This window comes from Mauremys reevesii, linkage group 8 (genome assembly GCF_016161935.1).
Source record: "Mauremys reevesii isolate NIE-2019 linkage group 8, ASM1616193v1, whole genome shotgun sequence".
NCBI lineage: Eukaryota > Metazoa > Chordata > Testudines > Geoemydidae > Mauremys > Mauremys reevesii.
Genome location: NC_052630.1, coordinates 18,009,076 through 18,023,522, shown reverse-complemented (window position 1 = coordinate 18,023,522; position 14,447 = coordinate 18,009,076). Strand labels below are relative to the sequence as shown.

General features: G+C 47.3%; 1 protein-coding gene across 7 annotated transcripts in view; it reads right to left on the bottom strand.

Moving 5' to 3' along the window:
- The window catches only part of LOC120370360, a 79,741-nt gene that overhangs the window by 14,987 nt on the left and 50,307 nt on the right, over window positions 1–14,447 (bottom strand). For all 7 annotated transcript variants that reach the window (XR_005583713.1, XM_039484924.1, XM_039484925.1 and 4 more), the window contains 7 exons: window positions 14,211–14,426; window positions 13,180–13,323; window positions 12,165–12,331; window positions 9,935–10,050; window positions 2,648–2,772; window positions 1,757–1,981; window positions 358–498 (listed from right to left, as the gene is read on the bottom strand). Coding sequence is in view for 6 of the 7 variants with exons in the window: in XM_039484924.1 (XP_039340858.1) it covers window positions 358–498; window positions 1,757–1,981; window positions 2,648–2,772; window positions 9,935–10,050; window positions 12,165–12,331; window positions 13,180–13,323; window positions 14,211–14,426 (1,134 nt within the window). In the remaining variant the exon portion in view is untranslated. The remainder of the gene's footprint in view (window positions 1–357; window positions 499–1,756; window positions 1,982–2,647; window positions 2,773–9,934; window positions 10,051–12,164; window positions 12,332–13,179; window positions 13,324–14,210; window positions 14,427–14,447) is intronic.

Sequence of the window (14,447 nt, the reverse complement as noted above, 5' to 3'; positions counted from 1 at the left end):
GAAACCCAGCAATGAAAGAAGGTTTTAGACACATTTTCTCCTGGGTTTGTCTACTGCTTTCTCTAACAGAAACTGCAAAATTACTCAATGACCGGCACAATGATTAATAATCTTAGGGAATCACAAATATTATGGGGATAGCTGAGCAGACGACATTTGATAGCATACATGGCCAACCTGCTGATAACCAAAACAATAGTGAAACCAAGGAATTTTCTGCTATGTCTTCTGCCCAGCACTGCCTTTTTGGATTTTACATCATGATGATGGGAGTGAGAGTAAAATCAGTAAGCTCTGTTACTCTGCCAGCTACTTTCCTTTCTCCACTGTGACACCACTGGGTTGTGTATCACGTACCTCTTTGGCATTGCTGTGCCACGTATTCCTGAGAACACTGTAAATTCTCTGCACATTCTCCAGTGAAGGGGCTGCAGTTTTCAATTCTATTGCAGGTGCAACTGCCCTGGCATTCAGGACCATAGTGCCCTGGGGGACAAGCTGCAAAAATAGACAGTGAAGAGAGACTTAGAAATTACAATGGAGGCAAGAATCCAAACCAAATCAATCAGTGCCTCTACTATGACAATGTGCACAGACTTTATTTACAGGGAAAGGGTACAAATTATAATTGAAACCATGGCATAGTACACAAGGGAATCCGGTGTAAAACTCCTACAGCTCATAGCAATAATAAGCAGAAGAGACAGGATACGGAGACCAGAGTACCTCACTCAATGTGTACCTAGAATAGTTCTTTCCAGGCTATTTATTTCATATCTCAAGGTATGCAATGCCCTATCTAATGGGATAACACTAAACCCAACTTCTGGCTAGTAAAACATGGTTACTGCAGTAGATTAAAGGGAAACGATCAAGGCTAGAAAATCTTGCTGTTATAGACGTATGTGATCATGTTTGTGCCTGTGTATGCCACCCCAACAAGCCCTCTCCACTCCATGCACCTGTTTCAATTTGGCGGGCAGGAAAAGGTCCAGAATCCTGCTCTCTGCCTGCACAAGCAACGCCGCTGTGCTCATAAGAACTGCAAAACTCACTCAATTGACTTGGCTTTCCAAATGGCTGTAAACAATCACTGAGTTCCACAGAATTATTCGGGCGGAAGGAGAACTTTACATTCCAGGACATTCTTAATTTTGTTTGAATTTACAGCAGAGACAGGTATTAGCGCTGCTGTAATTGTCTAGTGCAGCGGTTCTCAAACTGCAGGCCTGGACCCCAAAGTCGGTTGCGACCCCATTTTAATGGAGTCACAAGGGCTGGCATTAGACTTGCTGGGACCCAGGGCCAAAGCCCAAGCCCAAGCCGCAGCACCCAGAGCCAAAGCTGAAGCCTGAGCCGCACCACCCAGGGCTGAAGCTGAAGCCCTTGGACTTCAGTCCTGGGTGGAAGGGCTCAGGCTTCGCCCCCCCCCGCCACACATCCAGGATGGCAGAGCTCGGGCAGGCTCAGGCTTCAGTCCCTCCCCTACCCCCCACTCCCCCCCGGGATCAAGAAGTAATTTTTGTTGTCAGAAGGGGGTCGCAGATATGCAATGAAGTTAGAGAACTGGTCTAGTGACATGGGCTGGGTAACTCTTCTCAGGGCGAGCTATAAACATTTGCAGCCAAATTATTCACTTCCAATACTGTGGTCCCCAAGAGGGCTCTTGCAAAAAGAAGCTCTCCTGAGATCCGAGAAGGAGCACACAGTTAATGCACATCACCCACAAGGGACATCTTTCAATACTCTGGCATACATGATTTCAAATATGCGGTGCTTTCATCTCCCAGGGCTCCAATGATGAGTAGAATTCGGGTTGCAAATATAGTTCTATACTCTCCTTTGATCATCCCAACTCCATTGCAAATGCTTCGTTGAAATCTACAGAGCTGTAGGGCTTCCCATAACGATCGCTGTGTGGAATTTGATGTGTAAGTGCCAGATAGGTAATAGCCTCGGAACTCCCGGAAATCCACAATTCCTAGAACATAAACATTATGTGTTTGGAATAGGGACTTTTTCTTTTAAACAATCTTATTTAATTTTTTAAAAGATAGAAAGTCCACGTGTCAGCTGGAAGCCTAAAAACAAAATCACAACAGGGTTAATATACTGACATGCCACTCGAAGCAAAGATCATTTCGACTCTAAACCAGAGAATGACTCCTATCTACAATGGCATTAAACACAATATCTGCTCTTAGTTACATTGATATAAATCCAGAGTAACTCCACTGACTTCAGTTGATTTATAATAGTGTAACTGAGAACAAGATTTGACCCTAGCCTAGAATAATGTAAGTGAATGGATTTCCCCGTGTGTTCTGTATGATCTTCTTTGAAACTGTAGCTATCAGGAACAGTGAGATCTCGGACAGTGACAACAGTTCAGGCCAGATTGCGCCTGCCCCCCATGTGCATGCACAAGCAGAAGAGAGATGCCTTCTATCCCATGAATATGCCCAATGCCAGGGACCGGATTAATTGCAGTCCTTGTGCTTGATAGCAATGGCTATCCCATCCTAGCATCATGTAACTCGACAGCTCACAATCATGTTCAAATACAATTAAATCTTGTAATGCAGACAAATACTGAGAAGCCTTGTTCATTCCTAATGTAAGCCAGCTGCATATATATACAGATTACCTTCTTCTTTTCTCTTGCAAATCCACAGGGCTTTCCGAAAGCAGCTGAAAGCTGTCAAAGAGCCTTTGGGGGCATTAAGCTGCACACAGCACTTAGCACCTATGGCCCATTTGCTTACAGACAACCTCAAGGAAACAAAAGTATACAAGGTTACAAGGTTTTCCCACCAGTCTACACTTTATCCTTAAAAGCACCATAGCCAGGTTTAGTCTTACTGTTTCCTTTGTGCTGCTATTGCTAAAGTCACAACACTGCATTCCCACCCCAGTTACATGGGGAGTGTTTTTCTATAGAATATATTGCAATCTCTTCAGTTTAGCCAAGTGTTTTTAGTCATAAATGTGCCCTTAAAACATTATCACGCTCCGTCTTTTCTCTTGCCCTATTATGCTAGCATATCGCAGAGTTCTCAGATGAACACTCTCAAACACTGGTGTCAGAAGAAACCTGCAGTGCTATATACGTTGATTTACCTTTGATTTGTTTCACAAAGGGCTGATTTGTAACCTTACTGCTCACACTGGTGAGTAGTTACTCACATGAGTAATCCGGATGAGGTCAATCGGCTGCCTGGGTTTTCAAAAGCTCCTATAGGAGATAGGCACCAAACTCCCACGTTAAGAGTAGCACCTATCTCCCATCAGCGCTTTTAAAAAACCCACCCAAATGGAATGAGGAGTCCTTGTGGCACCTTAGAGACTAACAAATTTATTTGGGCATAAGCTTTTGTGGGCTAGAACCCACTTCATAAGATGCATGAAGTGGAAAATACAGGAGCAGGTATAAATACATGAAAAAATGGGACTTGTCTTACCAAGTGTGAGGTCAGTCTAATGAGACAATTCAATTAACAGCAGGATGCCAAGGGAGGAAAAAAGGACAGGTACCTGTTCCGTAAATGGCGTTCTTCGAGATGTGTTGCTCGTGTCTTTTCCACAGTAGGTGTGCATGCTCGCAACGTGCACCAGTGCCGCAAGTTTTTCCTTTAGCAGTACCCGTACTGGGGGAGCACCACGGCGACCCCTGGAGTGACACCTGTGTATCATGCTATAACCACACCCTTGGTTCTGTCTTGCCAGACAACTCCAACAGAGGGGAAGGAGTGCGGGGTGTGGAATAGACATGAGCAACACATCTAGGAGAACGCCAGTTACGGAACAGGTAGCTCCTTTCTTCTTCGAGTGATTGCTCATGTGTATTCCACAGTAGGTGATTCCAAGCCATATCTGTTGGAGGTGGGTGGGAGTTCACGATAGGCCGGGACAGAGTACCGCCCTGCTGAACCCAGTGTCATCCCTAGACTGGGAGACAATCGCATCATGCGAAGTAAACGTGTGAACAGAGACCCAAGAGGCCACTCTACAAACGTCTAGGATAGAGATATGGGCTACATAGGCAGCTGATGAGGTCTGAGCCCTCGTAGAGTGTGCCCTGACGATTGGTGGCGGGGGAACCCCTGCCAGATCATAGCACATGCGTATGCACAAAGTGATCCAGCGGGAAAGACGCTGGCTGGAGATAGATTGTCCTTTCACCCGCTTGGCCGAGGCAACAAAAAGTTGGGAAGATTTCCGGAACGGCTTGGTCCGATCCAGAAAAAAGGCCAGCACTCTACGTTCATCGAGCGTATGGAGGCAGCATTCCTCGTTGGAGGAATGGGGCTTAGGGCAGGGCACGGGAAGAAAGATGCTCTGTTCCATATGGAAGGCGGAGACCACCTTCGGAAGGAACACAGGGTGTGGGCGGAGCTGGACTCTGTCCCTGAGGAAGACCATATAGGGGGGTTCGAGGTCAAGGCCCTGAGCTCCAAGACACATCAATCTGACGTGATCGCTACAAGCAAGGCTACCGTCCATGAGAGGTGAGACCATGAACATGTGGCCAGGGGCTCAAAGGGAGGACCCGTGAATTGAGACAAAACTAGGTTCAGGTCCCACTGCAGCACAGGGGGTCTAGCGTATGGGAATGAACGGTCAAGGAAATGGGAGGTCATATGGTGGGAAAAAGACCAAGTACCCTTGCACCGGTGGGTGGAAGGCCGATAAGGCCGCCAGGTGTACCCTGATGGAGGCGGGTGCCAGTCCCTGAGTCCTAAGGGACAAGAGGTAGTCCAGGATAAGCTGGAGAAGCGCGGAGGAAGGGGAGACTCCACGCTCACTCACCCACTTGGAGAACCTCGACCACTTCGCCATGTATGTCAGGCATGTGGACAGTTTCCTACTTTCCAGAAGGACCCACCTTACCTGCTCCGAACATCTGCCGTCCTCCTCGTCTAGCCACGGAGCAACCACGCTGTCAGGTGGAGCACGGCTAGATTGGGATGGAGAAGGCAGACCCCATCCTGGGAGAGGAGGTCCGGGCAGAGCGGCAGCGTCCTCAGGGGGGCTGCCAAGATGTGGAGGAGGGTCCCGTACTAGTGTTGGCAGGCCCACACTGGGGCTATGAGGATGACTTTCACTTTGTCTGCTTTTACTTTCTGCAGGACTTTGTTGATAAGAGGGAACGGCGGGAAAGTGTAAAGGAGCTGGCTCGACCACTGCAGGAGGAACACATCGGATATCGCGCCCCTCCCCACTCCTCCCCTGAAGCAGAACCGGGGGCAACATTGGCTTTGGTGGGTTGCAAAGAGGTCGATCTGGGGAACTCCTCACTCTCGGAAGAGCCAGTGAGTGACCTCCGAGTGGAGCGACCACTCGTACTGGGGGGAGAACACCCTGCTGAGGTGATCTCATAGACTCTTAGACTTTAAGGTCAGAAGGGACCATTATGATCATCTAGTCTGACCTCCTGCACAATGCAGGCCACAGAATCCCACCCATCCACTTCTATAACAAACCCCTAGCCTATGTCTGAGTTATCGAAGTCCCCAAATTGCGGTTTGAAGACCTCAAGCTGCAGAGAATCCTCCAGAAAGTGACCCGTGCCCCATGCTGCAGAGGAAAGCGAAAAACCTCTGCTTGTCTATTGCGGTCGCCTGGGAGGTGTACGGTCCTCAGGGAGATATCATGGGCTATATAGAACTCCTATAGGCTCAGGGCTTCCCGGCAGAGGGCTAGGGAGTGAGTGCCGCCTTGCCTGTTGATGTAATACATGGCTGTGGTGTTGCCGGTGACGGTGAGGACCCTGCCAAGCACACCAACAGTACTGCCCTGAGCTCCTTGACATTTATGTGAAGGGACAAGTCCGGGATCGACTGCGTCCCCTGGGTTTGCACGTTGCCTGTGTGGGCTCCCCAACCCAGGTCCGACGCATCAGTCACCACGTCCATAGATGGGTTGGCCTCCCGAAAGGGAACCCCTTGCAGCATGTTGCTTGGGTAAGACCACCATTGAAGGGAAGCCAGAATCGGGGATGGAACCGTGAGGACCTTGTCTAGCCCGTCCCGGGCCTGGGAGAATTGGGAGGCTAGCCAGAGTTGGAGGGGCCTCATTCGGAGCCTGGCATGGCAGACCATGTATGTACATGCCACCATGTGACCGAGAATTCGAAGGCAAGCCCTTGCCGTTGTCACTGGGAAATCTGTGACTGAGGCAATGAGACCTCTTAGGGCCTCGAACCTGTCCAGGAGGAGAGAGGCTGCGGCCCTCAACAAGTCCAGCAGCACCCCAATGAACTCTATGCGCTGAACTGGAACTAAGGTTGATTTGGTCTCGTTCACCACTAGGTTGAGACCGGCACGTGTCAAGAGGAGCAGCTCCATGTGAGTCTGCACCTCGGAATGAGAGTCGCCCTTGAGAAGCCAGTCGTCCAGGTATGGGAAGATCAGTACCCCCTCCCGCCTGAGGTAGGCAGCTACCACAGCCATACACTTCGTGAAAACCCTGGGTGCCGTGGATAGGCCAAATGGGAGGACCGCAAACTGGTAGTGGTCCATCCCCACTGGGAAGCGGGGGAAGCGCCTGTGCCCTCGAAAATATGAATGTGGAATTACACATCCTGGAGGTCCAGGGCCGCATACCAGTCCCCCGGGTCCAGGGAGGGGATAATAGAGGCCAAGGATACCATGCGGAACTTGGAATGGGCTAGAAAATGGTTTAGCCTTTGCAGGTCCAGGATAGGCCTGAGGCCCCCTTTTTGGCCTTCGGGATCTGGAAGTACCCGGAATAGAACCCCTTGCCCTGGAATTCTACTGGTACTCTTTCCACCGCCCCCAGGTGCAGTAGACAGTCCACCTCCTGCCCTAGGAGGTGGGCATGCTCCAGGTCCCAAGGGCATACAGGGGAGGGCGGGTGGTTTGGAGGGGGTGAGGTGAAGACCCACTGGTCTGATGTGATACAGGACCACGCCACGCAGAAGGCAGACAAACGATTGCAGAACACAAACTTTATTAACTGGGGGGTCTGCCTGGCAACAGACCCGGTGCCCCCCTGCAAATAGTCAAAATGGGGCCCCTTGCCACTGACCTGGCTGAGGGCCTGGTGGCGGTTGTTGTCCCGGCTGAGCCGTGCGGGTCGAGGATGGGCGGCTGAGTGCCAAGGCCGAGGTTACCGTCGAGCGCACGGTCTCATGGGAACAGTATGAGCGGCAGTGCCTGCGATGCCGCCTCCCTCGGGACCTGGACCTCAAAGTCGAGGAACGGTACCTGCACGAAGAGCTGCTTCGGTACCTATGCCGGCGGTGGGAGCACCGGTGCCCCGGTGCCAAGGCATCACAAGAGGAATCTCGAGCGCGACATCTAGTTGAGCAGGAACTGGAACGAGAACGACGATGCCTATCCCATCAAGACTGGCTACGGTAGTTGTGTTGCGAAGGGAAACGTTCCCAGTGCCTCTCTCGATGCCTGTGCTAGCTGACAGGTGGCATAGAGGGTCCCCGAGACTCCCGTCCGGGTGATGAGCAGGACGGTCTGGTCGGCGTCAAGGGAGGGCATGAGCTGCTGGATGACCAGTCGCTGCGCGCCGAACGGTGCGGGGAGTGGTCCTGAGAATGAGAACTGCGACCGCAGGCGAGGTTTGATGGGCACCCAAAGGAGGTTTGCCCCCTTGACCAGGGACCTGTCACCAGTTGCGCATGTGGAACCGGGAGACTCATAATGTCTTTTGCAGCCTGCATCACCTCCGGCATCAACAGCATCCATACCAGTGAAGAAGTGCACGCGGACGGCGCCAGGCTGCTCCACTCAACACGAATTGGAGGCCTTGAGCACGGGGTAGGGCCGCGGGCTGCCCGACGTGGGACCAGCCTCCCCTCTTTCCTTGTCTCGGCGCCGCTGCAAGGTAGGGCCCTTTCCCTGCTTCTTGGAGGGAGAACGGTCCTGGCTAGTAGAGGGTGCCTCGCTACATACCGACAGTGCGGCAGCAGGAGTCGCATCCACCCAGCACGCCAGAGTTGGGGCCAACGCTGATTCCATCAATAGAGCACACAGTCTAATGTCTCTCTCCTTCTTGGTCCGTGGCTTGAATGACCTACAGATCTTACAACGTTCGCTGATGTGAGTCTCACCCAAACAGCAGAGACACTCAGCATGTGGGTCACTCCTAGGCACAGAACAGTGACAGGAGTCGCATGACTTGAAGCCTGGGGCACAGGGCATGCCCCGAGCCCACTCTAACACTGAAGTAATAATCTACGAACAGTACCACTAAGCAGAGCTGGAGCACAAAGTTCCAACTACCTTCACTGGCGTCAAGAAGGAACTGAGGGTGGGGGGAGCGCGCGGTGATAGACAGGCGCCACTCCAGGGGTCGCCGTGGTGCTCCCCCAGTATGGGTACTGCTAAGGGAAAAACTTCCGGCACCGGTGCATGTGGCGAGCACGCACACCTACTGTGGAATACACATGAGCAATTGTAAGAATAACTTTTGTAGTACTACTGAGAGTGGCCCATTTCAAATAGTTGACAAGGAGGTGTGAGTAACAGTAGGGAGAAATTAGTATTGGGGGAATTAGGTTAGGTTTTGTAATGACCCAAACACTCCAATCTTTATTCAGGCCACTCTCGTTTTTGCTGATACAGACTAACACGGCTACTACTCTGAAACCTGCCGCCCAAATGGGCTACTCCTGTGAGTAGCTGTTCATCAGTGTTAGTAAGGAGGGGAGAGTCACAATTTGCCCCCTAATGTTGTTTAACACATTTCTCTATATATGTACAACCCAATCCTACTATCAGGTCTGTGCATGTGTCTGAGGGCAGAGTTCGGCTCAAAAGATTTTAACATTTCCACAGATAGGAATCTGCTTTTCTAGGCTGATTTTTTGTTTCCTCCTCTGCCATACGTTTTTATTGTATCAGTAGAGAAGCAGTGTTCCATATGGAATTAACGCTATGGATGACAGAGCTGCCAGAAGCAGGAATGGCTCTACCAGATAGATACAACAGGAATCACTTTGGGATGCCAAAAATCAGGGCAGGAATAAGTCCAGTAACTCTTTATCTAGAAGGCTGTGAGTTGGTAGGAGATGGGCATTTGCCAGTTTGCTTAAGATAGCAGAACTCCTAGAGCCACCCCTCATCAGAAAGTTTATCCAAGTACATTTTGCGTTTGAAATATAATTAAATGTAATATGCACATACAAACTTTGACTGAAATACATATTAATCATTTGTGACCCAAGGAATATCTTTCCTGACAGATCACATGCATCTGAGTTTTACCCAACTGAGGGTTGTCTCATTGACTTGCCAGAAGTCCACCATCCGTCACTCACAATTACAGAAGTTTGTCTAAAATAGCAGATCACAGATTTCTCATATTCAACACAGGAGTGTGATTTGCTGAGACTAAAGGTCCTTAGTGGAAATTCTATTAGACGTCGGTGTTCTAATTCTGGTCCTTCTTGTCTTCTACAGGTCTCTGTTGGTTTCTATTTTAAATGAAGGACAAGTAGGACCAGTAGTGCTGTTCCCAAATTTAGTTGGCTAACTACAGCCAATTGGCCATTTTCAACGGGGGGAGGGATAGCTTAGTGGTTTGCGCATTCGCCTGCTAAACCCAGGGTTGTAAGCTCAATCCTTGAGGGGGCCATTTGGGAAACTGGGGCAAAAAATCTGTCTGGGGATTGGTCCTGCTTTGAGCAAGGGGTTGGACTAGATGACCTCCTGAGGTCCCTTCCAACCCTATGATTCTATGAATTTGAATTTTCATTAGGGTTCCTAGTGCAGCTGGCTTGAGCAGATCATGATGAAGCACTGCATGCTCCTGTAGCCTCCCTTTGGACCACAACTCCATGTCAAAAGATGAGATGGCTGAACTGAAGAGAGCAATAGGAGGGACTGGCCTGATGAATGCACTTTGGATGCCCCTGTAACACAAATTCTAGTTCACAGTTGCTTACTCAACTCACCATCTTGAGGCTGCAAACGGGAATTGACTGTTCGACCACTGCAAAACTGTACAGAATCTAAACCCATAAAGGCCAGTCCAGAATGATGCTTTGGGAAGTTTAGATACCAGCCATTCCTATAAATAACCAAACTGTGATTCAATACATTAGAAGAGGGAACTTTTCATTTGGAAAATCCTGAACAGTGAAGACAATGTGCTGCAAGATGACATTCTCCCCCCACCCACCCCCTTCTCCTCCCCTCAACAGTCATTTTGATGTTTAAAACAATATAGTTTAGACAGTAGTTTACTGTTTTGGGTAGCTGAGAAGCAAAGACTCACTTAATACACATGGACTTTACTCTTTTTCATTCATGTTTAATATCAAGAAGGGATGGACAATAACATTAACATTTCACCTGATGATTTTATTTTGAAGATGGAGATTTTTTATGTATGACTTCACTTGTAAAAACAGAGGCGCTTCAGCCTTACACTTAAACAGGAATCCTCTGGGATGAAAGTTGCTAAGTGTTTGTTTGACAATCTGTACGAATTTTAATTCAGTCACCTCTAAGAACAGAACTGCAGTATTCATTCTGCATCAGCAAAAATGACACAGCAGCATTTTAGAAAGCGTAGTGAAAAATATCTTCTCTATTTGAAAAGGCAGAGGAATTTAGGTAGGTAGGTAAAATGGTGATAATGGACCCAATTTCCCTTTTCTAGTAAAATGCCATGGGATTTGGCCCAAAATATTGATTTGGAACAAACAGGGTTTGGGTTTTTTTTTGTTTTTTTTACAAAATCTAAGATTGTTCTTAAAAATTGTGATGAAAAGAATTTGAAAGAAAAATAAAACATTCTCCTGCAAGGTTTGCAATGGAAAATAGTAGAGTATTGTGCTAGTGTATGAGAACCGGAATGTGAAACTGATTTAAAAATTGCTTTGAATAAAGGGGAAACTGGCTAGCAAATTTTTAAAGTAAACTGGATGCTTAAAATTCTCTCACATTTGCAATATTAGCAGTGGCCAGGGCTACTCTGCCTCACTGGAAAGATGGAATGTCAAAGCAGAAAACTGATCCTAATACCAGGATTCAGCACTGACCCTACTCAGAGACTCCTCAATCTTCAGCTTTCACTCGGAACACAGTACCATCTGTAGCCTGGTGACTGTTAAGCTGTGCTGACATAATGCCACTGTGTGATTTTGCAGGATAAGGCACTAAAGAATTTATCTTCTCGATGGATTTATTCTGGAACACAGCGGAATTTGGAGAGAAGAGGACAGATTCACCCCAGATGGCAGCCCCCATTCCTGGAGGGTGAGATTTACCTCAGGAAAAACCAGGCAGTCCATACACCACTGCCTTCTGCAGGGTTTCTAACAACAAAAGCTTTAAGTTACAACCACGGCTCCACAGGAGCTGAGCAAAATCGTTACATCTGTTGGGTACCCTTAGCCACGTCTCTCCAATCAGCCTCACTCACTCTCTAGACTGGTTTTAGACCCCATGGTGAAGCAGGAGTTGTGGTCAGTTTATACAATGGTATACCTCTGGTGGGTGCATTTTTCACCACCAGCGATCTGTAGACTAGGTTCCAACAACAAAATCTAGGAGTGAGTAGAGCCCATGGTGCTTTCAGGTGTTTTTTATTTAACCCAAAGTGTTGCTGTAATGACAGAGAGGAAGGCTAGTCTGCTGGTTAGGGCACATACATGTGACGTAGACAACTTGGTTCAAGTCCTTGCTCCTCCACAGACTTCCTGTGTGACCTTGGGCAAGTTACTTAGCCACTCTGAGCCTCAGTTCCCCATCTGTAAAATGGAGATAAACAGCACTGCCCTGTCACACAGCAGTGTTGTGTGGATAAATACATTACAGACTGTAAGGTGCTCAGACACAGTGATAATGGGGACCATATAAGTAACTAGGATAGCCAACATATAGTAAGATTTAATTACATTTAACCTCCACTCCCCCTGAATTTTAAGTTATACTTGCTTTTAAAAAAATATCCCAGTCTCTGAAAGCAGAGATTCTGCAGAACAGCAACCTAGAATTATAAAAGACTCGGGCAGAGAATCACACAAGAAAATGCAAAACCTCTCCAAATCTGCAGCTGTAGGCACTCACAGCCCTTCCCCACACTCTAGATATAGCCCCAAAGCCTTTGGGGAACTGAGATTTGCAAAGGTAAGTACACACACCGTGCACACACCCTTCACTGACATTCTAGTATACCTTTTCCCCAGGACTTGTCAGCCACAGAAGATCTGTGTCCCTGTAACGCCTGCATAGGTCTCGTGCACGTAGCCAGGTTTGTCTCTTTGCTGTGTGGATATAGTAACAGCTGCCTTGCCAGTACTGCCACCCATCTTCAACTGGGCACGTGCCACCAAATATGGACCCTAAAAATCACAGCATACACATGCGTGGGGCTGGTTTCATCCCTGGTATAGCTCCATTGGCTAAATAGAAGGATCACTATGGCATAGGATGTTTAAGACTGTTCTTATACAATCTGTTCAGTATAAGGATCTCTTAAGAGCTTTTAATATTTGTAGAATACTAGGAAGATCACATCAGACAAGGGCTCCAGCCGCAAAATCTGGATTCAAACACCCCATAGGTTCTGGGTATCAGATCTCTGGTTTTGTAACTATAACTGGGACAATTTCCAAAATTTGGATTTGGACAGGAGTTCAGATATCTAAACACCCCTGAAGTTATGGGGTTTTGGTTTGAGTCCCAGCTCTAGGCTATTTTTATGGACTTATTCATTGGCCAACAGAAATATTTTAAATTATAAATCAGCTGACTTAAATAAGTTTCCCAAAACTGCCTCAGAAAGTGGCAAGTTTCACTTTTCTTTCCAGCGCACAGTGAATAAAAATCAACCACATGGGGATTTTCCTATTTGTTTAAAACTGTAATGTTTCTTTTAAAATGGAATAGAGTTGAGACCTAGTTTGCAGAGTTTCTGCACACAGCAAGGTCAGAACATCTAATCTGAAGGTCTGAACTAAACCTCCTGAAGGTTAGGATGATATGAGTTATATATTGTGTCAGTCTAATGACTTTAATGGAGTTCCTCGTCCCACTTACGCTGGTGAAAATCTAGAGCATCACCATTGTGTTTAGAGGTGCTACGAATGGTGATATAATACATGAATAAAGAGACGAGAATGTGCACAAATAGGTCCTGTGTATAGTCACAGTTTTCCTCTTTTCTCCTCTGGATGTTAAACAAGCTCACCTTTTCCACAGGGGATAGGACTATTCTCCTTACTGCAAAACACAGTGTCACCACACAGCCCTGTGTATGGATTGCAGGCCATACCCTGCTGGCATGGTGGACACTTAAATTCACACAGAAGCCCAAATCTTCCAGAGATGCAATCTGTGAAAAGTGAACAAGCCAAGGACAATAGAGATGAACAGCTGCCAAAATAAAAGTTTACTTTAGGAACATGATATTTTTTCCACAATTGTAATTAAAGGTAAAGCTTTTGGGGTTTGTACATACAAGCAGACACACACCCACGCTCATTAACCATTAGTAGAAATTAAGAGCGTGACTTCTGGGATCTTGGCTGGCGATTACAGCTTCTAATGCAAACCAACACAAGCAAGATGTCAGGTAAGGGGGGAAAAGAAAGCCATCCCCATGATAAATTATCGTGAAAATATTAGTTCCCACTCAGTGCTTACCAAAATATCTGCCTTTAAGTGAAAAGGTAGCCCAGTGTACAAAATTCTTGACCCAGGGCTTTGTCACAGCAATGACAAAGCCCTGGAAAAAAAACAGGTAGATATAACTAGAGAGAGAGAGAGATAAATGCTCATAGAAAAAAGGGTTCAAGAGCATGGCACATGGCTAGCAGTTTCCAATGCAGAGTAGAAGAGGAAAGAAATGATTAACACTTCTCAGTATTAGCTTACTCTGTATTAAAGCAGCGACAGCATTCAAAACCTTGCTTTCTGGATCTTCCTTTGGTGTTTTGTGCTAGCTCATTTTATTTTATGCTTTTGGGAGTAGGCAGCCTGATTGCTCATCTAGATAAGCAGCATCCTTCTACGTCTTTCACTTTTGTTCACAAAGATGAAGTGAGCCTCCAATTTTTCTGCTAGGCATGACTCACACCCTCTCCCTAAAATTCTGCAGCTATTTTACATTTGTCTTCCGTTTTCACATCAATTTTCTTTAAAAACAACAATGAAAAAAAATGCAGCCTCCATCTCGGATGGGGGGCGGGTGGGAGTTAAGCTCTAAAACACTCGACATACCTGACTTGATAAAGGATTTCACACTACTGTTCCTGCTGTTATACAGTTCCATCCCACTTTGTAGAACGTAGTGCTCCCCCACTGCCACTATCCCAGTGCATGTCTGGAGCACTGAGCAGGTATCTGTAGCTTTCTTTAAGGTGTTATATATATTTGATGTTGGTACGTAAGGGGAGTACAAAGCTCTCCCCTTGTGCATTGTAAAGAGGTTGACATCTGCAAAAAATTAACAGAAAA